The 26547-nt window shown below is 33.6% G+C and overlaps 2 protein-coding genes across 2 annotated transcripts; both read right to left on the bottom strand.

The window, feature by feature from the left end:
• Positions 1 to 4266: 4266 nt before the first annotated feature.
• LOC133871977 (deSI-like protein At4g17486) lies at positions 4267 to 7000 on the bottom strand. Its single transcript, XM_062309471.1, has 3 exons — positions 6631 to 7000; positions 5786 to 6073; positions 4267 to 4759 (listed from the first exon to the last, which is right to left on the bottom strand). The coding sequence occupies exons 1-3, from the start codon at positions 6767 to 6769 to the stop codon at positions 4488 to 4490; spliced, it is 699 nt and encodes a 232-aa protein (XP_062165455.1). The 5' UTR covers positions 6770 to 7000; the 3' UTR covers positions 4267 to 4487.
• A 10543-nt stretch (positions 7001 to 17543) lies between these two features.
• LOC133871834 (crocetin glucosyltransferase 3-like) lies at positions 17544 to 19358 on the bottom strand. The gene is made up of 3 exons (XM_062309273.1): positions 18759 to 19358; positions 18231 to 18599; positions 17544 to 18124 (listed from the first exon to the last, which is right to left on the bottom strand). The coding sequence occupies exons 1-3, from the start codon at positions 19354 to 19356 to the stop codon at positions 17583 to 17585; spliced, it is 1509 nt and encodes a 502-aa protein (XP_062165257.1). The 5' UTR covers positions 19357 to 19358; the 3' UTR covers positions 17544 to 17582.
• Between the last annotated feature and the right edge of the window lie 7189 nt (positions 19359 to 26547).

The following is a 26547-nucleotide window of genomic DNA, read 5'->3' as shown; positions in this document are numbered from 1 at the left end:
TCCAGCAATTTCATAAAAAATTACCTAGGTATCTAAGGATAGTCTACTGATAAATAACAGTTTACATGATATTTATCAGTAGAACAAATAAAATTTGAAAAATTAGGTTAAAATAAATCATGTAACAAACATTAATGAATTTCATTCTATGTATAATTTTATTCTTAATTCCATGATCGAGTTGTTTAATTGACACCAACAATCTGGTTCATCTATAGCCAAGTAGAGTTGGTCAAACATTTGGATGATTATCACGTGCATTTCTATAAATAAATAAATAAGTAAAATGCATGTAAGAATCATGTGCTTAAATATAAATGTCAGTTTAATAGTTTGGGTTGAAAAAAATAGTTTAGAGCAAAACTTTGTCCTATTTTCACGATTTCTCATAAATATGAAATGGTTGAGATTGTGAGTTCTAATCTTTATAGATTTGTGAGTTAATTAAAAAAAAAAAAAAAAAAAAAAACCCTTGAACATTATTATTATTACTTTATTACCACTATTCGCATCTAGTCAGTGAAACAAATCGAATGAAAATCAAAATTTATTTATTTATTTCATTATTTCTCCACCGTAAAAGTCAACCGGAATAATTAAGTAGGAGCGTCCTCTTCACATTGCTAAAAGTTTCAAAAACAGGGCGAAGACAATGCATCTGTATGCAAGTCAAGGTAATGAGTAGCCTCAATCACAAGCAATTGAGCACAAATCCAAATACATCATGCAAAGGTTTTGTATTGGAATCTCGGAATACAGTTCGGGTAGTTCCACTTACAAGGATAAGTGCAAGACTCACCTGTCTCGAGCAACCCTATGTTTAAGGCTAAGCTGCTCGTGAAAAGGGGTTCCCGCACTTGCCCTCGTCGTGGAGTGAGTCAACAAATTGCATTCGACCCAAACCCGCAAAAACTCAGAAATTGTGAAGTGATTTAGGGTTTAATGATTATGTTGCCGCAATGACTTTGTAAATGTTGAATGAGTAAGAGGGGTTTAGGGTTTTGTATCGTTCATTACTGCCGACAAATATGACTTCAACCAGTTTTCATCCACATATGTCAGAAAAACGAGTCAATGACGACCATTTGCCAGCTGCTAATTAACTTGAAGCCTTGAGTTTAGCCTAATGTGCGGCAATTTAATGGCGATTGCCCAACTCCACTCTCTTTAAGCCATGAAGACTAATTCTACTGCTCAGATTTATTTTCGATAAATGATTCCTTTAATATTACTTGTGTTTTAAGTGGGCTAGATCACATATTTCTAAATTACGTAATTTTGGCCGTTTTTACAAAGTGAGCTTTACTAACTAATGTGGTGATGTTGAGTTTATTCATTAGAGATGATTAAAATAATTAATAAAAAGAAATACTACGAGTACCAATGAATAAACTCCACATCATCTTAGTAAGGCTTCATTTGTAAAAGTTTAAGTACATGTAGCATTTCTCCTTAAAAGATGTTACCTATTAAAAATGTGGCATGTTACAATTGAGAAATTAAGTATATTTTCATCAAGTTCTTACTCTCTATGTTGTAAAAATGTTTTGAGCCAAAATCCGTCTTTTGATTTTATGGAGAAGAAACGTTTATGCAAAAGTGAAAATGAAGCCTTTTAAAAAGGATTTTTTTTTTTTTTTTGGCCGCTTCGATAACATGCCAATTTTTTAATAGGTAACATTTTTTAAGTGTTTCGATATCTTAAAACGGCATAAATTGTATAATTTGAGAATCTACAATAAATTTAGGGGATCCTGATCTGATTTAAGTGGCTTTTTATGTCAGCTAATTAAAAGAAAATGTTATATATTATACTTTGTTGATGTGTCATTGCCAATAAAACAAGGGCTAATTCAATGGTTGATTTTCCGGCAAAGTAAGATAAAAGTATGGTGGATAGCATTACTTAGTAAAAAAAAAAAGTAACGCTCGAAATTACTTTTTTTTTTTTTTTTTTTTTTTTTTTAATTTCAAAAAATATTTTAAACTATATTTTTATCATATTTTTATTTCACAATACTGATGTTGGAGTCCTAACTAACCCTTTAATTTTATTTTTTTTTTAAAAAAAAAAATACGGATTGATTTAAGGGTTAGTTGGGTTTTTTTTTTTTTTCTTTAAAAATCGACCTAATAATTTATGACTTTTTCTTTTTTTTTTTTTTTGTAAGTAATAAATTAGGATTTGGGTCTCCATCAAATGGCACAACTTGCTTGCTGGACTTGAACCCACATGCACCGATTAAAGTGAGATGCAATCCCCATTGGGCCATCTGCACTTGTCTGTTGCCCAATGCCTATCTGATACACTTGGCAGAAGGTTATAATGGGGGGCTTCCGGCCTCCAATTGACCTCTTTTCTCAAACAAATTCAATCATTTACCCATTTTCCCCTCATTCTTTGCAAGACCCAAACACAATTCTGATGTGGTTTCTCATTTGCACTTTCCACCTATCTTCGCTAAACAGAGTTAAGGAATTTATTATCCATTGTCTTTGTGGGACTTCAAAATTTGTCAAAAAAGTAGTATGGATTAGATTTTTGCTCTATTTTACCATCTAGGTTTTGTTTTGTTCTATTTAACATATGTCAATATATGTACTGTTAAAGGATCTATGAAATCTAATATGAATCATGAAATGATCTAAAATAGAGAAAATCATTTTCTTCTTTTTGTGGGAGAGATGGTAAAATGAGCTTTATTATCCCGGCCACTAGATTAACATGAAGCGAAAGGTCGGATTCGTCTATGGATTCGTGTATGGGTGCCTTACATAGGCTTAGAAGAAGAATTACAATGAAAATACTACTCTAAAAGATAACAAGCTTATCCTTTAAGTCTCTTAATAATACATAACCTAATGAGACTCTTAATAATGAATATTCATAATCCTAATAAGACTCCATATAACAATGAAGTAATAGTCCTCTGTCCGTGCAACCTTTTTTCTTTTCTTTTTTTTAATATTTATATAGAAGGACTTCAAAAGCACAGGGTATGCTTGTGCCTTTGTCTAATTGAGTATGGGCTGCTATAAAGCCCATCGATTTCCTTATCATAACAAGCTCAATTGTCCAAGCCCGTAAGGCAACAGGATATAGGGAAATAATTTTTCTACATCACATTACCCTATATCAATCTTACACCAACACGCATAAGGTGTGGGACCCATGCATGTGGGTCCCATATACATGGGTCCAACACTCGATGTATCTTAGTATATGATTGATGTAGGGTAATGTGATGTACAAATAACACATCTCCAAGATATATAAATCCATATCTTTATAAGCTTTATTAATTTAACACGGGAAATAAATATTTAATTGAAATAAGAACGGATAATAAATAATTGATTTAATTATTTAGTTAATATTCTAAGAGTGCCGATCTTGGCGGAATTGAATATTCCGACCTCAATTGAAGCCTCAACAAGGTTCATCAATACACTTACTAGTTGTCTTCAAGAGATACCTCAATCGGCTGCGGACCACGCCTCATAAAGCAGAGGTCACTAATTCGAATCCCCCTCCCCCTCTTGTGTGGACATGTCAAAAAAAAATAAAAAAAATACACTTACTAGTTCAAACATGCTAATTTTCAAGATACATATACCTTGTACAACAAGCTGAAGATCATAGCAGATAACATGGTCAACTGTTTTTCCACAATCAAGCACTCCAAAATATGTGATTTCAACATGTACAATTTAAAAGTATTGTTTTTAAAAACGTACTTAAAGCATTTGATAAAATCGTATTTTAGCTTTTAAAATTGTGTTTTTAAAACGCACCCCATTGCTTGCAATACAAATTTTTCTATGTTTTCAAATCATTGTTTTAAAAAACACACTTTCGAACAATACATTTTCTATAATTTTGTTGAAAATAACACTTTTAATATGCAAAATCGCAGTACCAATCAAATTCCAAGTATGAGGTGAGGAGAACACCCACATGGTCTCTAATTCCCAGCACAAGAAGAGCCCAAGCCCATGTCATATTTATCCTGGGATGCCGACAAGGAAAACATTTTGATGGCAAATGGGGCCGCTAATAAGATTATTAAAGCATCTCACACCTAATAAAACAAGACCTCTCCCTCCAATCCATAATGATAAAGCCACTAGGTGTCCCACTTCCACCTACTTTGATCATAGTCTTCATACATGAATGAGGACTTCAATCTCTCACCAGTCATGCAGATTATACATGTTCAATGGACGTAAACACTTGGCACAACCAAAGGCAAGATGTATTCCACAAGGAAAGAAGCTGAAAATTGGATAGGCATTATATCTTTCCATTCAAGCAAGCAGGGGATTTTACAGAACAGAAACGCTGCAACATTTTTTTTTTCAAGCAGCTGTTTCCACAACCATGAGAAAAGAACAGTAAAACTAAGTAAATAGACAGGGATTTACTATTTTGCCTTTTGTTCTTTGTTTAATTCTAACACCCTAAGAACTATCAAACCAGATTGCCATTAAAGCTTTAAAGTCAAGGTTGAGGCTGGAGCAGAATGAATCAAAGACAAACATGGAGGGAGAGAACGTCTTTGTCTACTATTACTTTTGATTGCAGCAACTGGAGGACAAGATGATAATGAAGGAGGTGGACGATTAGTAGAAGCCGGGAACCTACTTGAATGGCTCCTCAATTTCTTCTTATCTCCTTCGTAAACCCTATCTCCCGATTTAACTTGCCGAACTTTTGTCTCGCTGACATTAGCTGGAAGGACACAATTGCAAAAAGAACCTATAATCAATCCAAAAACAGATTGTTAGAAAATTATACAACATTTGTTTGCTAAGGTAGGAAACAAGAAAAGAAAAAAATTATGGATGGTGGTGTTTGGAAAGTGGCTGTTAGAATGGGTACTGACATACACCATTTCAGTTGCATTTGCAGCATAACTAATAGGCACTTCGTTCATGACAATCATATAATTCATTCCATATAATAGAAAGCGGCATCTAAATTTAAAGAGAATTTTTTCAAATGCAGGCTGGGCCAATCAGCCCTACTCTTCTAATGTTATACAACCCATCCATGATTTATCATATGCACACAAAAGACAACCCAATGCAACATCATGAATTCTTCTTTTCTCCCCTCTATTTCTGTCATTGAATTTCAGATTCTAAGATTTTCATTATTGACGCGAGAACATCAATGCAAAAGCAGCAATGGATTGGCTGAATAGAACAGGCAAATAGTACAACTGACTTGGGCTGAGAGTAACTAGAAGTTGCTTATAATCTTCAGAGACAAAGACAGAAGAAAACATAATAGGTTGAGAGCACATTTCATGACATTTATTTGTTCTCTTTTCCTACTATGATATTTGCCAATGAAAACAGTCATTCATTAATTCCTGAAAACAACTTTTTACCAAGAGCTCAAATTGGGACATTGAAGAACATAATATTATCCGACTACGTGTGGTGGAATTTGTGATGGTGTGTGATAGAAAAGGGAAACTGCTGGATTGATGCCCTTGGTAGCTTGTGGGTAGTCAAAGTAAAGAGGAAGGGAAATGTGTTTATAAATTTGGAGGTGAATCTTTCAGGGTGCCAGCAGTAATAATGCTGGTAAGGGAAGATCATTCTAACGGTTGAATTGTTCAACTCTATCTTTTAATCTTGCTCCATGCTACATATAATTATAATAATACTAATAATATATACCGAGTAATTAAACCTCAACTAGTTGAATTGTTTTTGTTTTTCACTTAAATATTAAAGCCAATCAAGGAATTCTAATCTAATTTGGGAATCATACCAAGTCGAGCAAGTCGGTTGACCCAATTAGGAATGGGTTTCCCTGTCAATCTGATGCACACGTCGTTGCAGAAGTGGTTGCAGTTCTTCGTAATAAGATGGTAAGTGTTTCCACAGTAATCTTCAGCTAATTTCTCCATAAAGGTACGGACCTCTTTGGGACCTAGATCAGTTCTTCCTATCAGAATCGATTTCCTGAAGGTGAAACCAGGGCAATGCTTTGGTTCCACTTCAAAAATTCCTGATGTCGCATGCTCATGCGCTCCAAACCCGTATTCAACTCCATGAACTGTATCAGATTAACCCCCAGAACAAACAAAGTTTTAGCAATTAAATCCCAAAACCATCAAACAAGTAAAAATCAATTCAATAAAAAAGTAATTATCTTCAGAGTAAACTACTCCTTTCCCAGATCCCAAATATCATAATTAGACAAAAAATCAAATAACAAAAACTCCCATGGTAAATTCTCCAATTTCAAAGCAACCAAACAAAGAATTTGGGTTTTCATTTCGCAGATTCTACACAAAACGTAACCACAGATCTGAACTTAAACCCAAAAAGGAAAATTTGAAACAAAATTACATCCCCAAGTTCAATTAGCCGTCACCAACCAACAAAAAAAAAAAAAAAAAAAAAAGGAAAAAGAAAAAAAGAAGAAGAAGAAGAAGAAGAAGAAGTTTTCTTTTCTCTTTTCCTTCATGTTCCTTCGCTTCTTAGCTCCCAAACAGGCCCCAACTCCTCAAAGACATTAAAAAAATGAAGAAAAAAAAATCCCACATATAAAAATGAAATTAAAAAGAACCCCAATTAAAAAAAATATATATAAAAAAAAAAAAAAATCACCTTGCACGCCAGAATGGTAGACCCCAAGGCCGAGCCAGTAGGCGTAGCCATTCATCGGCGTAAGATCGTACACATTGAGATAAACCGGCACTGCTCCTTTCTTCTTCTTCTTCGTCAACAACACCATTCTACACAACATTATTCCCACCCACCCAAATTAAACGCTGTCTCTCCCAAAAATCTCTAACAAAGGGAGGTGCAGATTGGCGAGAGAATTCAGAGAGTGGTGGAAATTCGTTGGCGCACTTCCTTATTGCTTTTTTCTAGGGAGAAGCATCTTCTATCTTGGCTGATGGCTCTCCCTTTAAGTTTCCTTCGGGCAGCCGAAAGTATCTTTTTCGCAACGTGAGCTCTGTGCCCTTTATCATGCTGCCATACGTTTATGTTTTAACTACAATTTACTGCAATTATTATTTCCCTACAATAAATAAATTGCTATTTATTTTTTGGGTTTATTAATTAACTGATATTAACGGAAAGTGCCATTCTCTTTTGTTTTATTTGCTACGCGGAATGCTCGCACAAAGGTTTACTAGGAAGTTGTTGGGCTTTAGCCGACTCAGATCTCTGCAATTCTTATCAATCGTAGGGCTGCTAACAATCACAGTTTTATTCAACTATTATTTTCTTTGATCAATAATTGTTAAGTAAAATTAAGGGTTGATTGATAATGGCATGTATAGGGTGGAATAATGCTAGATATTTTGGTTTTATTTCACTGTTTTTTTCGTCCTGCTCATGTAATAGTGTCAATCAGCTCTTCGATTGATTTTTGTTAAAAAAAAAAAAAAATTAAAGATTGATTGGCATTGGCACGTATAAGGTTAAATAAAAGTGTAGTTTTTAGTATTTTTCTTTCAAATTTTCATGAGTAAAGCTAGAAATTACATTTTTATTCCACAAATCTAACGCTAGACCTTGCCATGTCAGTTTTGTCGAATATTTGTGAGATGTTTGTGTGGTATGTAATATTACTTTATCCTACAATGCTGTTGGCCCAACCAATCATTTGATTTGATTTTATTTTTTTTAAAAAAAAAAATAATAACTAATCTATGGGTTGGTTAGACTTTCACTTCAGTATTATGGGAGAAAAATTATGATAAATAACATTACTCTTGTTAAAAGTAAATATTCAAATGTTGGTTGAAATTGTCACGTTAACACTATATAATAGTTGAGAGGTAAAAATATGGTATATATAATTACTCAACATTCAAATAGACCCCAAAAGATTGATCCGACCTTACTAACAAGTCTCATAGCTAATCACCCATAACCCATTCAATAGACAAAACAATAGTCAACAACTTTTAAAGGGTGGTCAAGCACCACAAGATCTTTTACTCCTTTTTTGGAGTGTTTTTAAGGTATATATATATATATATATATATATATATATATATATATATATATATATATATATATATATATATATATATATATATGTAGATTGTAGTTCATTTTGACTAAACAACCTAAATATTTGGAATTGCAGTGGGTGCAATTTCTTTGAATTACATGGGGACCTCAATCTAGGAAACACCCAACAAACCCACGTGTAGTCAACTAAACTAGCCAACATTGCAACCACCAACTGCTCCTACAAAGAGAGGTTTTTTTTTTTTTTTTTTTGAAATTAAATAATAAAAAAAAATTGTGTGAGAAACAGAATTGTTTGACTTGGTGGGTTTCTGTTGTCTCTATTGGGAGAGGTAGGATTAAACAGCGTCTTATCCGAGGTTTTTTCTTTGGTTTGGCTTGTTTTTAGGTTTTTTTGTTAATTTGTCGTGAAAATGAAGAAAAATGATTGTTGTGCAGTTGTAGATGCAATTTTCATCCAACTTTATTTACATGGAATTTTTTATTTTTTTAATTTTTTCAAAATATAATGAAATCATTTTGGGAACTCTTGACACAATTTTTGTAGAACTTAAACAACTTCTTTTTTTAATTAAAAAAAATTAACTATTAAATGTGTAGTATTCACATTTAGAAAAACTGATTCAATGATTAATTAGAAAAAAAGAAAAAAAAGTTATTGAAGTTATACAGGAGTTATAACGAAAGTTGTGAACATATCATATCGTGGAGATATGATACGTTTATAATTTTTGTACAACTTTTTTTAAGATCAACTATTGGATATTTTGGACTCACATATGCCCGGGGAAAATGAACCAAGAAGCTGCTGCCCGACTCCTTGGGAAGGTTGCGTAGGAAAACATATCCAATAGTTAATTTGAAAAAAAATTGTTGGACTTATATAAGAGTACTTGTGTAAAAGGTTGTATAACAATCATTTCTCTATCTCGTTTGGAGAATGCTAAGTCATTTTCATGAAAAATAATAAATAAAAATAAACTGTCATGTAGGCAAAAGTTGACGAAAATTGTGTCTACGGTTGTACAATAATTATTTCTTAAAACTGGAAGCTACTTATTCGATTAATTACTATTTTATTATCACCCAAATTAAACAAACCAAACATGCCTAACAATTCTGTCCATATATAAATCTCTCGTAGGAACAGGATTTTGGGTTGATGCTCTTTTTGTTTTGTGGAAGATGTTGCACGCATGTTTTCTACATAATTAATCAAGTCTAAGATATGTCACGGTCCAATTTGAATTTTATTATATGATTCACATTCTTGTACACGTATCAAGTATTAATATAATATAATTTATCTTTTCAAAAAAATATAATAATATGATTTATATGTGAACATAGTTTGTATAGATCCCAAGCCCTCCAAATCCAATTCTGGGAAACCTAGAAGCTAAAATCTTGATTTTACAGCTTTTATTAATCTAAATGCAGAAAAAAAAAAATATTGTTATATTTTTAGTGTGACTATCATTTTTTTTATATTTAGGGCTCCCATTGTCACTTATCTCAAAACAAAACCAAAAAGCTTTGAGAGTCTAAGCTAATGCTCCCATGCCAGTCACGTGTGAGACTAAGTAATTAGGGTTGTTAGTCTTTTATATGACCCAGATTCACAAATATGATACAAATCAAATGCAAAATTAACGGATTATGGTTAAGGGGTCTAACTCGTTTAATTAAATAGTCGAGTTAAGGTTGAATATAGTTTTATACGTACATATCGCTCGACATGATCTGAATCCAACATGCTACATTTATGGCTGGTAATTTTTGACACAATCCGTGAACCTGACATTAACTCAACACGAAATTAACGGGTTAAAGTTAAAGGGTCTGATCTATTTAATTAAATGGGTAGTGTGAAGATCGACCTATATAATTTTTATATACATGCCTTGATACGATTCGAACCCAACATGTGAACACGAATTGTCACCCTTACAAACAACATGATGAATATTTTAATTAAAAATGTGGAATGATATGTAAAGTCAAAATTTGAACTCACGATCTCGACTTTGATACCATTGTTAAATCACCAATTATCTTAAAAATTTAAAACAATTAAAAAATAATAATAAATTTAATTTTTTAATTAATACTTAAAATAATAAATGCAAATCAAACAGCCATCAAGGAGTGCAACAACCGATATTGTCGTGAGGGCTCTATTTGTTTTTGTGTTTTAATTGAGGGATTTTTTTTTTTTTTTTTTGGAAAAAAGTTTTGATATTACTAAAATGTGAAAATTGTTTTTGTATTTTTAAAACTGTTTTTATTTGAGTTGTTTGTTAATATTTTTATTTTGAAAAGAAAAAATAATTTTTTAAAAACAAACGGATTGACTTTCCTCAAATTTTCTTCTAACACCAAATTTAGTTGGCATACAACATTTAGGGAAAAAAAAAAAAAAACAACCTTAATTAGGTTAGGTAGTAATTTCTTTCAACCCAAAAAAAACTTTCTGCATTAAAAAAAGAAAAAAAACAGTTCAACAAAAAAGAAGCCATAAAGGCATAAAGCACGGATGGAGTAGAGCCTAAGGTCTCATTAGTTTTTTTTTTAAAAAAAAAATTAAAAATTAAAAATAGTTAAATAAATCCTTATAGGTTGAGTGGTTCGAGAAAACTAGAGGTGTTTAAGGAACAGATTAGAATAACAGAACCTTAATTTAATTTATTTATTTCAAAATGAATATTTTAATTGGTCCCATAAGATGACAAGAATACGAGGTGGAAGAAGAAGCAGCTAATGGGGAAGTTAGCCACGCGCAAATTGTCTTGTATCAATGAACCTTAGCCCTTAAAAAGAGATGCAATGAACGCAGAGATAGGGGTGGATGCGGGTCGAATTGAGCTGGATTTACATGTTTTTCACGACTCGTCATGTAATGAACAGGTTAGAAAATCGAGATTCGCAATCTGTATAGTGAATGGTCAATCCATTGGACTTCGGGTAGCATGGATCGAGGGCGAATTTTGCGGGTTCGGGTATTCTGTTTGTTTATTAAAAAAAAAAAAACTAATCATCATCAAGCAAAATGCTAATTTTCTTCAAAGTTATACAAAGGAGAATGAAAAAAAAAAAAAAAAAAAAAATTACAATTACAATGAAAATTCAAATTGATAAATAGAGCAAGTGAATAGTTAAATAAATTAACTTGTTAAAATCCATATACATTTTACTCTGTAGCCCATGCCAGACAATTTCACAATTAGTCTAAGTCATCCGCTCATGAGCAACGAAAAAAAAGACATGAACGGCATATTACACACAAAAATCAAAGCAAAACTCCCCCAAGAATTTACTCTCCAAATCCATGACAAACAACATAACCCTCGATTCCAGAAAACATAAAATACTCATGTGAGAAATTACAGTAAATCACCAAATCAAAGTCACAAACTGGTCAGACACACCAAAAAGCAAATCAGAATCAATGAATCACGCGATTCACGCTGCCTGCAGCTTGATCTTCAAAGGCGCATTGCAATTTTCAAACTCGAAGAGTTTCACACTTTCACAAGAATACGAGATAGTTTGTGACTCTTAGGGTTTTTTGGGGGAAATTTTAATGGGTATTAGAAGTATAGCTAGGGTGGGGTGGGTGTGCGGGTGGGGAAAATTTTAATCCCGCAACCCGCCCCATAAAACACGGGTTGCAGTATTTAGGATCCGCACATTTCAAAAATCATCTTAAATCCGTTATTCATGGATCAGAGCAGTGCGGGCTGGGGTGGTTTCGCGGGTGTGGGCGGGTCTTGCCCACCCCTACGCAAAGATGCTCAGGGAAAAGGAGAAAAGGGTAAATTTAGGTATTTAATTTATGCGGGGCACTAGAATATTTATCATGTCACATCATCTACACCGTTAATGAAATGACTTCTCTCTATTTCTCTTGAAATTGAGAGAATCATATTATGAAAGAAAGAGGGGCCTAGAGTAAAGAAACTATGAGATTTTAGTATTTGTAGTCCTTATAAATTTCTCAAAATTAGGTTATAAGAATTTTATCTAATATAGTTTATGAAATTGACATGTATTGAAAATATATGTTATTCTCACATACAATTTTTAATAGAATATGTGATTTTCACATGTTTTTCCTAAAATGATTTGGACACGTCAGTTTAATAGAATAGAATGGATAAATTTTTCTAATCCAATTAGGAGGAAATTTTTTTATTTTTTTATTTTTTATTATTTTTTTGGTAAGTAAATAATAATGAGAGGTGAGAATGATATTTATAAGCAAAAATTCCATGCATACTTCAAAAAGAATGCTCTATTATAATTTTTTTTTAATGAATTGTTATATTTGTTATTATTAGATATTAAATAAATATGCACGACGACCAAGTCCAAGCCGAAGAACTCATGAGATAAATAATAATAAAAATTAAAAATTAAAAAAAAAAAAAAAAAAAGCTTGTTAGGTGTGCTGGCGATGATACCGTTGATGCTAAAGTTAATGGAGTAAACTTATGGAATAAGGGAGTATTTTATCAACCTAGAAAAGAGAGATAAATCTCCCATCAAAGAGTGAATGTGTACCTTATCCTCCAAGCCCTTCTTTTTCAATGGGCATCTATCGCCTTTGGTCCTAACTATGCTTAATGCTACCATGTTTGGGATATATTAAAATTTTTATTTTTATTTTAAATTTTAAAATTTTTCGGGTGCTATAGGATGTTTGTGGAAAGCCCCACCATATTGAGTGGTAATTAGTGAATTGGGATGCGTCAATTAGGGTTAACAATTTTTGACATGACCCACAAAATCGACATAAACACAACATGAAATTATAGGATTTGGGTCTAGGCTAAACGAATTGACAGGTTGACGGGTTTGCCCGTTTAGTGGCACATTTATAAACGGGTCAACCCGTTTATTTATTTATTTATTTTAATAATAATAATAATAATATATAAAATAAATAAAAAAAAATAAAAAGAAAAAGAAAAAAGAAATATTAGAAGTTAGACAACTCGTTACATGCATAAGTGAAGATAAAACCTTTAGAACGAGGCACTGTTCTCATGGCTTAGTGAAATTATCATTTAAAAAAGCCTAACAAAAATTCAAAGCCCATTTAAAAAATCTTTAAAAAATAATCGGTTTGTGTCAGGTCGGTGCAACCCATTAACTAAATGGGTTGATCGGGTCGGGTAGCCCGGCTTATGATCGTGTCATGTTCTGGTTTCGTGTTTCAACCTGATTAGCTAATCGTGTCGGGTTCAGGTTAACCCGACACAATTACCCAATTTGCCAACCCTAGAATCAATAGACAAGTGCAAATTAAAAGAGAATGTGTATTGGTTTCATAGCATCATAAGGGATTCGTGATTGTAGCCATGCTTAGTTGACATTTGAGTTTGCAATATGTCAAATTAGAAGAAAATGCTATCCGGACATTGCAGGCTCCGAATGCTAAACGAAGAACTTGGAGTAAATCGAGTCACTCGATAGAAGACACAAGAGTTTTCCAGGATAGTTTGCAAAGTTGGCAAGCGAGACAATATATACTAAAAGAGAAGCAAACTATGCAGCTCATAATCTAGCTAAATTGGCTATATATCCAACTTGTGTCGTACCAAGTTTGGGTTAGTGATATTGTATTAGCTTAACAAAATATTTGCCATTAATTATTTGAATGGAAGTTAATTTTCTGAATTTTTTTTTTTTTTTTTTTTTTGGGGTGGGGTGGGATGAATAGGTTGTTCTTTATATTTCATGTTTTGGGTGTATCATGAATCATCATTAATTATTAAATGGTTTTGAATCCACCCACGCAGAAGATATAGCAATGATTAGGTATATATATATATATATAGTTTCATTTATATATATAAACTATATATGTCGGTTTATCTTATTAAGCCCACAAATATGGTGGTGGGTACAAGATTTATGCCATTACTTCACTATTCACACGTTAAATGGCCACCAAGCAAATAGGTGCTCCATGACAAAGAGAGAGGACCGTCTTCGCTCATATGGAAAGCATATCGATCATCGTATAATATTGCTTGTTCGTCATCCCCCACAGAATCTCTTTCTTTCTCATCATCTTCTAATCAAATTCCAATTTTTCTTTTCTTTTTTTGATATTTTTACTGTTTCTGTGTCGTATTATTGATAGGAGATCCATTGGCCGCCAACGACAGCAGCCAAACATTTGTTGATCCCGGTCGCCTTTGATCGCCCATGTTTAAGAACATTTTCAACAAAGTAGTCAAATGGCTCATAATAGTTTTCGTCTTAATCAAAGTAGGCAAAATAACAAATTTTATCTTGGCACATTTCATCGTTAGCAAACATCTACAAGGGTTTCCACATCCTGATCCTCTTAACATTTTTAAAAAATGGAGAGTAAAATAAATAATCTTTTAGAATTTGTATTAAAAATTAGTAGTTAAAATAAAATAAAAATAAATAAATTTTGAGTAGCTAAAATAGCCACTATTATTAAAATTTTCATATATATATATATATATATATATATATATATATATATATATATATATATATATATCCTAAGTTTATTCTTTGTTCATGTTGATCCTCCCGTTCTTGAACAAAACACTCAAGGCATCTTTGTGAAATGTGGTGCATCCTCACGATTTCACTTCTTTTCTATTCTCAACCCCGACAGCTCTTTTCCCTTATTAAATGGGAAACGGACCTATTTCATTTCATTCGAAATAAAGAGGAGCCAGTTAGTGCATTTAGGAGTAAAATGGTCATTTTAATTTTTTGACCATTTTACCCCTCCTAAATATACTAATTTGATCATTCTCCTAATAAGTGGGTTCAAATTTGACTAAGATCATTTCAAATTATCTGCCCGAATTTGAGAGAATTTAGACAGGTGATTGTGAGATATCACTTATGGAATCTACCTGACTAAATTAAAATTTGGTTGCCTAACTACTTCTGCGGTCAGGTAAGTCTCATAAGTGATCTTTTACAATCATCTACCTGAATTCTCTCAAATTCGAACAAATAATTTGAGAAAATTTTAATCCATCCAAAATAGCATAACATTTAAGGCAACCTCCTAACTTGCTTTTCTTTGAGAAATACCACCAACTACTCCTTTCCTTGGGCAAATCTCAAATAAGCAAGTCAATAAATATACTGGGCCCAATTTAGAAAACTAAACAACACAATTTGACCTCACGGCCCATTTAGATTTTAGGGGAAAATTGGAAATGAAAGTTTTGCTGAATCTATTGACTATATTACATTGAAATTTGATCTAATTAAGATCGTGCAACAAAAGATGGGTTTGGTCCATCCTAATCACATTAAAAAACTATAATTTCTTTCATCATTTCAACTAATTCGTTCTTCTCTCAAGTTTAAAAGGTTATTTTTTAATTTCTTTAGTCCTAAGGGCATAATTATATTTTTAATTTTATGGCGTATAATAGATATTTTATATCACATTATGCGTATGTGACAAAACATTATTTGTACAAATTCCAGCAATTTTCTCTATAGACATATAAAAAAAATAAGAAAGAAAAATTACCCTTACTCCCTTCGAGCTACCATGTTATTTGCAATGACTCCCAAATTTTATAAAGTTGTAATGTAGGGATCTATTCTACCAACCCCTTTCAGTTACCTCCTATCGTTAAAATTTTCATAAGTTAAACGGCTAAACGCATTATCTCTTATTGTTAATTTTTTTAAGGTAAATGTGTAATTCATAATAACTCCAATAAAAAAAAAATGAGAAAAATTTGCATATGGAAAGTTGTTTATGTAGGAGGGTAGTGATTGGAGGGAGGCACTTGACCGGCTTTCTCCCCCCCTTCTCCTTTTAAATAAACAAACCCACTTTATTGAAAAAGAAAACATAAAATAAGAAAAAAAAATAGTTTTAGAATAAAATGGATTTGTTTATTCAAAAGGGGAGGGGAGAAAGCCGGTCAAGTGCCTCCCCCCAATCACTACCTTATGTAGGAGTATCATAGGAAGTGACTTGTCACTTTTTATATAAATTCTAGAAAGCTATTTGTTAAAGAATCATGGACGAGGAATTTTAGAAGTCCCTCATGCATTATTCTTGTATCCTTCTAAAAATGATGTGGCTTTTAAAATCACTATTTGATCAAAATTCAATAGTGATCAATCACAAGCTCAATGGTGATTTTAAAAGCCATCTCATTTTTGGATGAGCACAAAAAAAGTGACACATGAGGGACTGCTAACATTACTCATCACAGCCTAAGAATCAATTTAACGACTTTCTCTTATTTAAAAGAAAATTATTGTTTAATAGACTGTTATACTACCGTTATACAATTGAAATGACTAGCTCTCATCACCTTTGTTGATACAGTTTCCGGTATGGTGTGAATCTGCACGCTCTTCCAATGTTCTTCACGCTTCTTAATAATTATGCAGAATAACAAAAATTAAAGACCCTTCCGGGGATATAATACTCTATGCATCAAATTGAGTCTTCGTTTATACCTGGGGTATGTGCCTATTTATAGGCAAAGAGGTGGAATCGAACCTGGATTAGGACTCCTGCTCCTTGTTGATCTATAATTGCTATCAGAGTTCTAATTGGACTTTAATCCTTTATTAGACTTCTAATTGGATATCTTGATAGACTTCTAATCTGATAATTCTTCTTATTTGATTGGACCATAAGTCCTATCCCAATTTTCTAATTTATCTGAAGTAGTTGTTTAAATGTCTATCTCCTCCTTGGATCAGGTTGAGTGAGATTTATCTCCAACAACCTTAGCTTTCCTTTTTTTCTTTTCTTATCCTTTTTTTTTTTTTTTTTTTTTTGGATAAAAACATTCAAAAAAACTCTTTGTTGGGCATTAAATTATTTTAGCGTGCTCCACCTACGATTTTTTCATCTTAAGGCAATGATAATGATATTGGTATCTTAAAAAAAACTAAAACACATTTCTTAAAGTTTTTTCATTTGTCTAGATTTAATTCTAAGCTTTTCATAAGAAAGAGAGAGAACGAAATTAAATCTAGACAGTTGAAAAAACTTTAAGAAATGTGTTGTAGTTTTTTATTTTACAATACCTAAGCAGAATTTCCAATTTAACAACAATTAATATATCCACAAGATCACCTATATATATATATATATATATATATATATATATATATATATATATATATATATATATTGTATAAGAGTAATGCTATACACCATACTTTAATTTTATCTCATTTTCTTAATGTGACATTGCCAATCAACTTTTGATTTTTTTTTTTGATTTTTTTTTTTCTAACAAGAACTAATTCAAAGGCGGATTGAAAGTAACAACTCAGCAAAATGAGAAAAAAAAAAAAAGAATAAAGAAAGAAAAAAAAAAGGGTGCAGTTTATAGCCATTGTACAATAGTATATAGTATATATATTTGACAATATGGAATAATTAAAGAAAGGTATTTCTTTAATAAAAAGAATAATTTGTCATATATATATATATAGGAAAAGAGAGGTTTAATACATATATTGTTTATTTTGTGCTCACTAAATTATTACAAGTATTTTAAAATTTTTATTATTTTCTAAACAGCAGGTGGAAAACTTACAAAATCATTCAATGCTTTAAGTACAGAAGACCCCTCCTCTTCTCCTCCCTGATCTTTCGTTGCTGCTCTTATTTGCTCTCCAATGAGAGCAGCCTTATTCTGCATCTCCTTCCCTTTGCCTTTCTTCTTCTCCATCACCAATTCTATCACCCTCTTCATCTCCTTCCTCACAATATCACTCTGCAGTACTCCCCTTGCCAACTCCTCGCACACGCCCATCTCCTCCACCAGCATCTTCAAATTGTATATCTGCTCCGCCCCCATAGGCCAGCCTATGATCGGAATGCCTTGGCTTAAGCTCTCCAACACCGAGTTCCACCCGCAATGGCTTAAAAATGCTCCGGTAGATTGATGCGACAAAATCTCCAGCTGCGGCGCCCAGTTGTGCACCAATAAGCCTTGTTTCCTTTCCGTCATTCGCTTTTCGAACCCTTCCGGCAACCATTCCTCTCTGAATTCACCTTTTATGTCAAAACCAATAGGTGGCCGAAGGACCCAAATGAAAGGTTTTGCGCTATCTGTTAGAATATAAATTAAATATTTCATGCATGTGTTGAGCTTACTTATTAAGAAAGTGTTACAATATATATTAAATGATTAAATTCATCACGTGATTAACGTTACCTTCCAAACCTAGAGCTAACTCCATCATCTCGGAAGCACTAATAGTGTTTTGGGAACCAAACGAAATGTATAGAACGGAACCTGGACTGTGTAGATTGAGCCACTCAATGCATTTTTCAGGTGATATTTCGGGCTTCTTGCCGGCACGTTGTTTGAATATATTCGAGCCAAAAGAAGAGGACGAGTATTGCTTCTTAAGCACGGCCGGAGGAAGAAGAGGACCGATAGCCCGAACAGGAAGTTTGAGATATTTTCTAAGAATTTCCATTCCTAAAGGTTCTATCTCCTCAACAGTGTTACACAACCACCCATGAGAGCCTAAAGAAAGTGATAATTGCGACTGCAAAAACCTAGACCACAAATCTGTACCTGTTACAATATAAATTAAAAGATTAAATTTATCGATTTTAAGATAAGTGAGGTTGTGAGTTTAAATTCTAACTTTACAATTTACTCTATTTTAATAAGAATATTTCACATGACAAGTCAATCCATGCTAGAATATAAATTAAATAATTAAAATCATACCATCTGCAGCTTTTGCCAATAGATTTAGTTGTGAGTAATGGAAGCGGTGGCTATCAGGAAACCACGGGAGCTTGAAGCACTCTTCGTAATCTGTACAAAGATGCGGGAGGTGCAGCCAGAAAGACATGAGAGCCGCCGTGCCGTACGCGCCAGAAGTGGTGAAAGTAATGCTCACGCTACCTACACTTTTGGCAACATTTACAGCCCATCCAAAGAACATATCGGATATTATACAAAGAGGCGGCCAGCCACCACCTTCTTGGTCCATGATATCACGGATTAGGCCGCGGAAAGGAGCTTCGAGTGTCACCGATGCACGGCAGAAGACTGGAATGTTATGTAGAGACAAGTTCTCGGTATTCTCCGTGTTGGGCGGTAAACCATGGTCGGTGCTGCAGAAAGGAAGCTCGGCGAGGCGGATGTTGGCCAAATCAGAGGAGATGGTGGATTGGAGGTAGCGAACGTTGAGAGGGGTGCTGACAATGGTGATGGTGAAGCCGGTTGCTTGGTGGATTTGCCTTGCTAGTGCGAGGAATGGTATGAGATGGCCGTGAGCCAGGAAGGGTAGCATTACAATATGCTGAGCACGAGAACCCATTTTGATTCTTTTCACAGCTTTGGCTCAAGGCGTTGGGGTTTGTTCAAACGGTGAGTGAGGGGATCTTCTTTTATAGTGAAGGCCTAAACGTCCAAAATTCTCTCTCGGAGAATGCGTTTCAGGGTCAGGTTTTTGTTTGCTTCACTTTTCGTACTTGTTTTGATTTCTTGAATCTTCTCTCACTAACCCTAAAAAAGTTGAATAGGATCCTCACCCTATTTTACGGCCTAATTTTATTTGGAAAATGACTTGTGGGGGACAAAAAAAATCATTCCCATCATCTTATTTTTTATTTTTTAATAAAAAAAAAATCAAAATTTGTCTTTTGATGGTCACATCAAAGAACAAATTTCTAAATTTTTTTATTAGAAAATAAAAAAGAGGGTGATGGAGATGAAAAATCATATATTAGCCATCGTTTTATTTTGTTACATTTGACAGAATTGACATAGCATCGATCATGTACAACATTAAATAAGTACAATAAATAAAATCTTAACAATAAAATGACTCATTAACATTTCAATTAATTGAGGTCCTTTATTTTTTTTTCACATTTAACGTTGTTTAAAAAAACGACCCAAAACTATTTTTTTTTTCTTTATTTCTTTCTATGGTGTTACACTAAAAATTAGCCCCATTTGTACTAATCCATTTAATTTAGTCCACTTTTATTTTTTAATTTCTTAATTACGAACCAAGAAAGTTACATCTCGTGATAGTCACTAGGGTTCAAATCCATCTGTAGTCAAGATGTTAGTTTGATGGTTTTTCTTGATTTTGCACTTGGTTAGTTGGTTTCACTTTGATTCAACGAACAAGCTGGGTTATTAAGTTTTTGGTAAGCAAAACATCATTCATTTCCTTTATTTTCACCTTCTAAAAAAAAAAAATTTCAAAACATTTTAACATTTTTTTTTATTTTTTATATCAATTAAACAATTTTTTATTACTATTCAAATAAAAAACTCACTACAATACAACCTTTTTTTTTTTTTTTTTTTCTTTTTTTTTTTTTCACTTTTTCATACAAATTCTTTCCACTTTATATTATATCAATTACTTCTTATTACCACTAAAAATAAATAAAAAAATTCACCTCAAATATGGAGAAAAGGGGTTGTCAAATGATAGGCTCGAAGTTGTTTTTTTTAGACCTTCTCTTTTCAAAGCAATCAAAAGTGATGTGAGGGTTAGAGTGGTCCTTTTAAGTTACTTTTATTAAATTATTACTTATTTTAAAAGTTAAGCACGTTTGGTATAGCATAAGTAAACGCCAAATGTAGGGGCGGATCTAGCTTTTAGACTTTGGGGAGGGGCCAAATTGAAAAAAAAATATTTAAAAGGGCCAAAACTAAAAAAAATTAAGGGTAAAATTTACTTATTTATTTATTTTTGGGAAAAGCTTGAGGCTAGGGGGGGGGGCCATAGACCCCCTAAGAGCATTTGTAATGAGCTCGTCAAAGTGAGGAAATCGTCAAAATCAGCTGAGTTTCATCAAAATCGTGTCTGCAACGAACTCGTCTCTGCTACAGTAAATTTGGTGAGCGCTGAAATGGCTCGTCTGGTCTGCTGAGGCAACTTCCTCTCGTCTCTTCTTATTTTCCATTTGTTTATTACCCTTCCCGCGTTCTCGATCTCCTGAAGCGAAAATTGGAGCTCCTTTGCACATTTTCTCACAAATCACCTCTGCAAGCTTTTGAATCCCAGGTTTGTTTTGGTTTATGGGTTTTGATTTTGAATCTCGTATTTTAATTTTGGTTTGTGAGTTTTGAATCTCTCTTCCTCTTGTCTGTGGACGAGTTGCGTGATAATTTTTAGTTAATTGTAAACCCACCAACAGAAACTTAGAGAGACTTTTTGTGAGTTTGTTCGTTAGATATGTGAAAGTTGAAAAGGGTTCTGCATATAATTTTGTTAGAAGTGGGTTTTTCTTTTTGCTTTTTTAACTATAATCAGTTATATACGATTAATCTATGTGATTGACGCATGTTCTTGTTAAAAATGCCCTTTATTTAGTTTAATTTTTTGTGCTTTCTAGAGCTAGACTGGTTGAGATAAATTTGTGTGCTTTGTGGTTGAAGGGGTTGCAAATGGTTTTCTGGGTTTTGGTTATGGGTTTCTTGGATACATTTGTTTCATTGAAATGTTGTGGTTGGGGAGCAGAGGTATAGGGCAAGAATGGGTGCAAATGGACGAAAAGCAATGGTGTCTTCGTTGGTGTTGTTACTCTCACCGTCTGCCAATTTGGTGAATGTGGTGTGCTTAAAAACATGTTTATTGTGTCAATCAATGTGAGTGCAAAACTGATGATGAAATTTAGAGTACTCAAGAATGATCTTCCAAGGATCTGCTGTTTTTCGTCTGTAACCTGTTGTGCTTGGATTTCACTCTTAGTAATCATAATAGATTGACCACTTGCAGGTTTACTCATCCAGTTTGGTTGATCTAGAGGGGAAAACCTGCCTATAAATATTGATAGCCATGGGCATTGGGCACCATAAAAATATATGAAAAGAGCAATCAAACCCATTCATCCATTCTGCCAACAATTTGCTTTGATGAGCAGCAGCTTTTTGAGATACCACCACCTACTGTGTTTTTTTTTCTTTTTTTATTTTTGCCCGACAAAAGGCAACCTACAAGGGCACCGAATTTCAAAAACCGAACATGGGTTTAGAAGTGTGCCATAGCACACCACCCTTCACTTTTCTGCAATCACCTTCCTGTCTAGACAGTGGAACTTCCCTTTATCATTTCCCAAACGTCAATCTCTTCAATTATCTCTATATATACATTTTTCACAGACTTACTGATGCAAATCAGGATGCTTGACAGAGGATTATTAGGAGATTGCTATTGCATGAATCATGGGTGACAAAAGATATTCCTTGAATCATGGTAATAAAGATTTTCAGGATGCTTGACAAAGGATTGTAAGGAGATTGCTAATTTCCATAAGTCATTGTTATTCTTTCCTAGTTTAAGTTTGTATTTTCCCAGTTTGTTATTTGTTTCCTAGTTTGCTTCTTGTTGGTACAATTTCCGGTATTGTGTGAATCTGCACGCTCTTCTAATATTCTTCACGCTTCTCAATAATTCTGCAAAACAACAAAAACTAGGGACCCTTCCGGAGATCCCGCTCCGATGCCTAAGTTAGCTTCTATGAGAAAATAATACTCTATGCATAAAGTTGAGTCTTAGTTTATACCTGGGGTATGGGCATATTTATAGGCAAAGAGGTGGAGTCAAAGCTGGATTAGAATTCCTGCTTCTTGTCGATCTAAAACTGCTGTCAGAGTTCTAATCGAGATCTAGAATTGATGTCAGAGTTCTAATTGGACTCTGATCTTTTATTAAACTTCTAATCTGATATCTTCTTAGACTTCTGATCTGATCATTCTTCTTATCTGATTGGACCATAAGTCATATCCCAATTTTACCAAAGATAGGACTACTGATCAAACTATACTTGGGCTAATTAGAGTCCTATCCCAATTTACTGAGATAACTGATACCTGATTTCTCTGAAGTAGTTGCTAAATCTCTATCTCCTCCTTGGATCGGGTTGAGTGGAATTTATCCCCAACACTTCTTATATTGTAATCGTTGGTTTGCTATTTATAATGAGAAGAAAAGAGAACAAGGCAGTAGCCATCTTTTTGTTGAGAAAAATATCACTTTTGGAGAGAGTCCAAACTGCAGAGAGATTCTGCTGTCTTCTTTTGAGAGTTTGCACCACCTACCTTCCTTGCTTGCTAGTTTCCATGTGAACAATCGTTGGTTGGTTACATTTGGCTTGTGGGTTTCGGGTGATGCGTACGCCTTATTTGTTTTCCAAGGATCTGTTGTTTTTCCTGGGGGATGTGGAGTTGACGGCTTCATATGATTCAATCTTGTTGCTTCTTGTTATTTCTCAAGTTGTGGCCTTACTCCTTTTGTATTGATTTTTTTTTTCTTTGGCTTTGGGTATCAGTTATTACTTCTTTGTGTGTCTAATCTCTTGGCTTGCTGTTTAGTACATCAGATTGTTTATGGAGATATCATTGCCAACCTTTAGCTTTTCTACAATTTTTGGCCTTGACTTTATTTTGAATCTAGTAAACCTAAGTGTGATTTATTTTGTTCATGGCTGATGGTGGATGTTTATCAATATCTGTTGCAATTTTGGGCAAAGTGATTATAAAATGATCTTTTATATGTTCTGGTAGATATTTTTCTGAGCTTTTTTCTTTCTTTCTTTCTTTTCCACTCGTGATAGAATTTTCTCAGGCTTGGGTTGGGTATATCTTTAGTTGTTTTAGTATCCAATATTATCTTCATAGTTTGATGATCCTCAATCACAGAACTGTGTTGAAGCCCTTATTTCTAGAAATCAGATTTTGTTCCTCTTTTATGCCTTCGATCTAGTGACAAAACCAAGCTTTTGTTATTTCTAGAAAGCATCTGAGTCTATATGATGATTGTTTACTTGCTCTAAAATATAGTTTCAAAGATTCAAAAAAGTAACTTTAAATGGTATTTTCTTATGGCAGGGATTTAACTGAACGTGGGGCATAAATATTTTTCTGTGGCTTTCTTTTTATGGGCTTTATTATGCTCACTTCTTCTTCCTGCTTCTTCTGATGGTGTGAGGATTGGTCTGAAGCAGCGCTGCCTGGACCTTCACAGTATCAATGCTGCCAGAATGGCAAGAGCAGAGGGTGTAATTGGCATATATGCGTCGTTCGAATGAAGATATAGTACCTCTGAAGAACTATTTGGATGCTCAATATTTCGGAGAGATTGGAATTGGCACGCCCCCTCAGACATTCACAGTCATATTTGATACTGGCAGTTCCAATCTATGGGTTCCATCATCAAAATGCTATTGAATTTCTAATAAATTTATGGGCGTTGGACGTTGGAGCTGTATCGACATTGAATTTCTAATAAATTTTGGTTTCATGGTAGTTAAAAGTGGTTGGGAGTGGTTGTTTTAAAACCAATAATAAAAATTGTACTTATTTGAAGTAGAGAATATTTAGAGCGTTTGATATTTGATGCCTTTGAAAAGTGGGTAGTTAATAAAATAACCAAAGTGCACTTTTTAGCCAAAATCTGACTAAACTTTGATGTGTTCACTACAAGTGCTCTAAGACTCTACCTAGCTATGCCCCTAGCCAAATGTCTAGTCAACTTTGAGCGTAGTATTAAAATTTATCAAGTTGGCCTTGTTGTGAACAAGAAAGCCCTTGTTCGATTAGGTAGGGTCCATAGAGAGCCCCTTTTACAACCACTTATAATTTCAAGTGTACGCAATACTTTTATTTATCTTTTTAACCCTTCAAAATTAATGTAACTTTTAAAATTATTATTTGATTAAGATTTAATAGTAACCCAAATCTAACGACGACTTTAAAAGTTACATTAATTTTTAAAAATAAAAGTCTAACGTATATCATGACTCTATAATTTCTCCAGTCCCACGCTTCTCTTCTTTGGACACACCGACATAAAATTGTAAGAAATTCCAATTAGGGTTGGCAATTTTTGACACGACCCGCGAACCCGGCATGAACACGACACGAAAAAACCGGGTTTGAGTTTGTTATAATCGGGTTCGGGTCATAATCGGGTTGACCCGATTATAATCGTGTTGGCGGGTCAACTCGCGGGTTGACCCGCCAACACGATTATAACCCGATTAAAAAAAAAAAAAATGAAAGTAAAAAACTAAAATTGAAGGTTGAAACATATGAAAACAGTGAAATTATGCCGTGTCGGGTAAACGGGTGACACGTTTATTAGCCGTGTTTGTCGGGTCGTGTTCGGGTTACCCGATTATTAATCGGGTCGCGTGTCACAACCCGATTAATAATCGGGTCGGGTTCGTGTCAGACCCGTTTATGTAATCGGGTCAGTCGGGTTGACACGAACCCGACCCGTGAACCCGAATTGCCAACCCTAATTCCAATTGGTTGTTATCACCCTGGTGAAACATTAGTACGTAGTTATTGATTGAAGTTGTCGATTCTTCTTCATCTTGTCAAAAATTCAGAAATAATAGATGTACAAATATTATCACATTGTACATATATATTTCATGCATGGATCTGCTTCCATGCGGTAGTTTTTAAACTACCGCATGGTGCTGTAGTGAAAAATGGTACTGTTTTCCACAAAACGGTATTGTTTTTCACTTAAAAAAATTTGCAAAACTTTTAATAAATTTAAAAATTATAAAAATAATAATAATTAAAAACAAAAAATATTAAACCCCCCCAAAAAAAAGGGGTGGACAGCGTTGCCTAAGGGGGTGGCTAGACCACCCCTAAAGCCGACTGTGGTGGTCGCTTTGGGGGTGGTCCGGCCACCCCAAAAGGCCAAAAAACAAAACAAAAAAAAAGTTAGGGGTTTGGGGGGTGAGGGGTGGCCGGACCACCCCTAAATCGGCCGTATGGGGTGGTCGAAACCACCCACAGGCCCTTGGGGGTGGCCGGGCCACCCCCAAAAGGCCTAAAAACAAAAAACAAAAAAAAAAAAGGTTTTGGGGGGTGGCCGGGTCTGGCCACCCCCCAAAACCCAAACCTTTTTTTGTTTTTTTTTTTTGGCCTTTTGATAATGGTCCTCCAACCTTTCAATCAGGATAATATTTATTTTTTCTTGAAAGAAAAGAAAAAAAGAAATTTAAAATTCCACCCTTGGTTTTTTAATTTTAATTTTAGTTTTTTTAAAAGTATTTTTTATTTTTATTTTATTAAAAGAATTTTTGTCGTTAGGAGACGTTAACAATTTTTGGTAGTTTAAGAAAATATTATCCCGATTAAAAGATTGGAGGACCATTATCAATTGAGTGTTAGTTTGAAGAAGATATGTAGACTTTCTCCATATTCTTTTGATGGGTTCCAATCTTACAGTGAGGGTTTATAATCCTCGTGTCAAACATGCCCACAAAGTATGTCGGTTGTAGTTAGAGTTGATAATTTTTTGTACAATTCATAAATTTTATACAAACTCAACACAAAATTAGTGGGTTAGAGTTTAATTAAATAGGTCGAGTTATAATTGATCTATATAGTCTTATATTTATGTCTCGACACAATCGAATCTAACACACAACATTTAAGACTAATAATTTTTGACATAATTTATGAAATTAAACAAATAATATTTAAGACTATCAATTTTTTATACAATTTACGAATTTAA

This window comes from Alnus glutinosa, chromosome 6, assembly GCF_958979055.1.
Source record: "Alnus glutinosa chromosome 6, dhAlnGlut1.1, whole genome shotgun sequence".
Classification (NCBI taxonomy): Eukaryota; Viridiplantae; Streptophyta; class Magnoliopsida; order Fagales; family Betulaceae; genus Alnus; species Alnus glutinosa.
The sequence above is the reverse complement of the archived record's forward strand: the minus strand, read 5'-3'. Positions and strand labels throughout refer to the sequence as shown.

Bases quoted from the DNA above. Each gene is read 5' to 3' on its own strand.
- LOC133871977 (XM_062309471.1), bottom strand. From the start codon at position 6,769: ATGTTGTGTAGAATGGTGTTGTTGACGAAGAAGAAGAAGAAAGGAGCA. The intron at 6,074-6,630 runs GTGATTTTTTTT...AATCTGATACAG, and splicing joins CTACCATTCTGGCGTGCAAG to TTCATGGAGTTGAATACGGG. The intron at 4,760-5,785 runs GTATGATTCCCA...GATTGATTATAG, and splicing joins CAACCGACTTGCTCGACTTG to GTTCTTTTTGCAATTGTGTC.
- LOC133871834 (XM_062309273.1), bottom strand. From the start codon at position 19,356: ATGGGTTCTCGTGCTCAGCATATTGTAATGCTACCCTTCCTGGCTCAC. The intron at 18,600-18,758 runs GTATGATTTTAA...ATATTGTAACAG, and splicing joins ATTGGCAAAAGCTGCAGATG to GTACAGATTTGTGGTCTAGG. The intron at 18,125-18,230 runs GTAACGTTAATC...ATATTCTAACAG, and splicing joins GTTAGCTCTAGGTTTGGAAG to ATAGCGCAAAACCTTTCATT.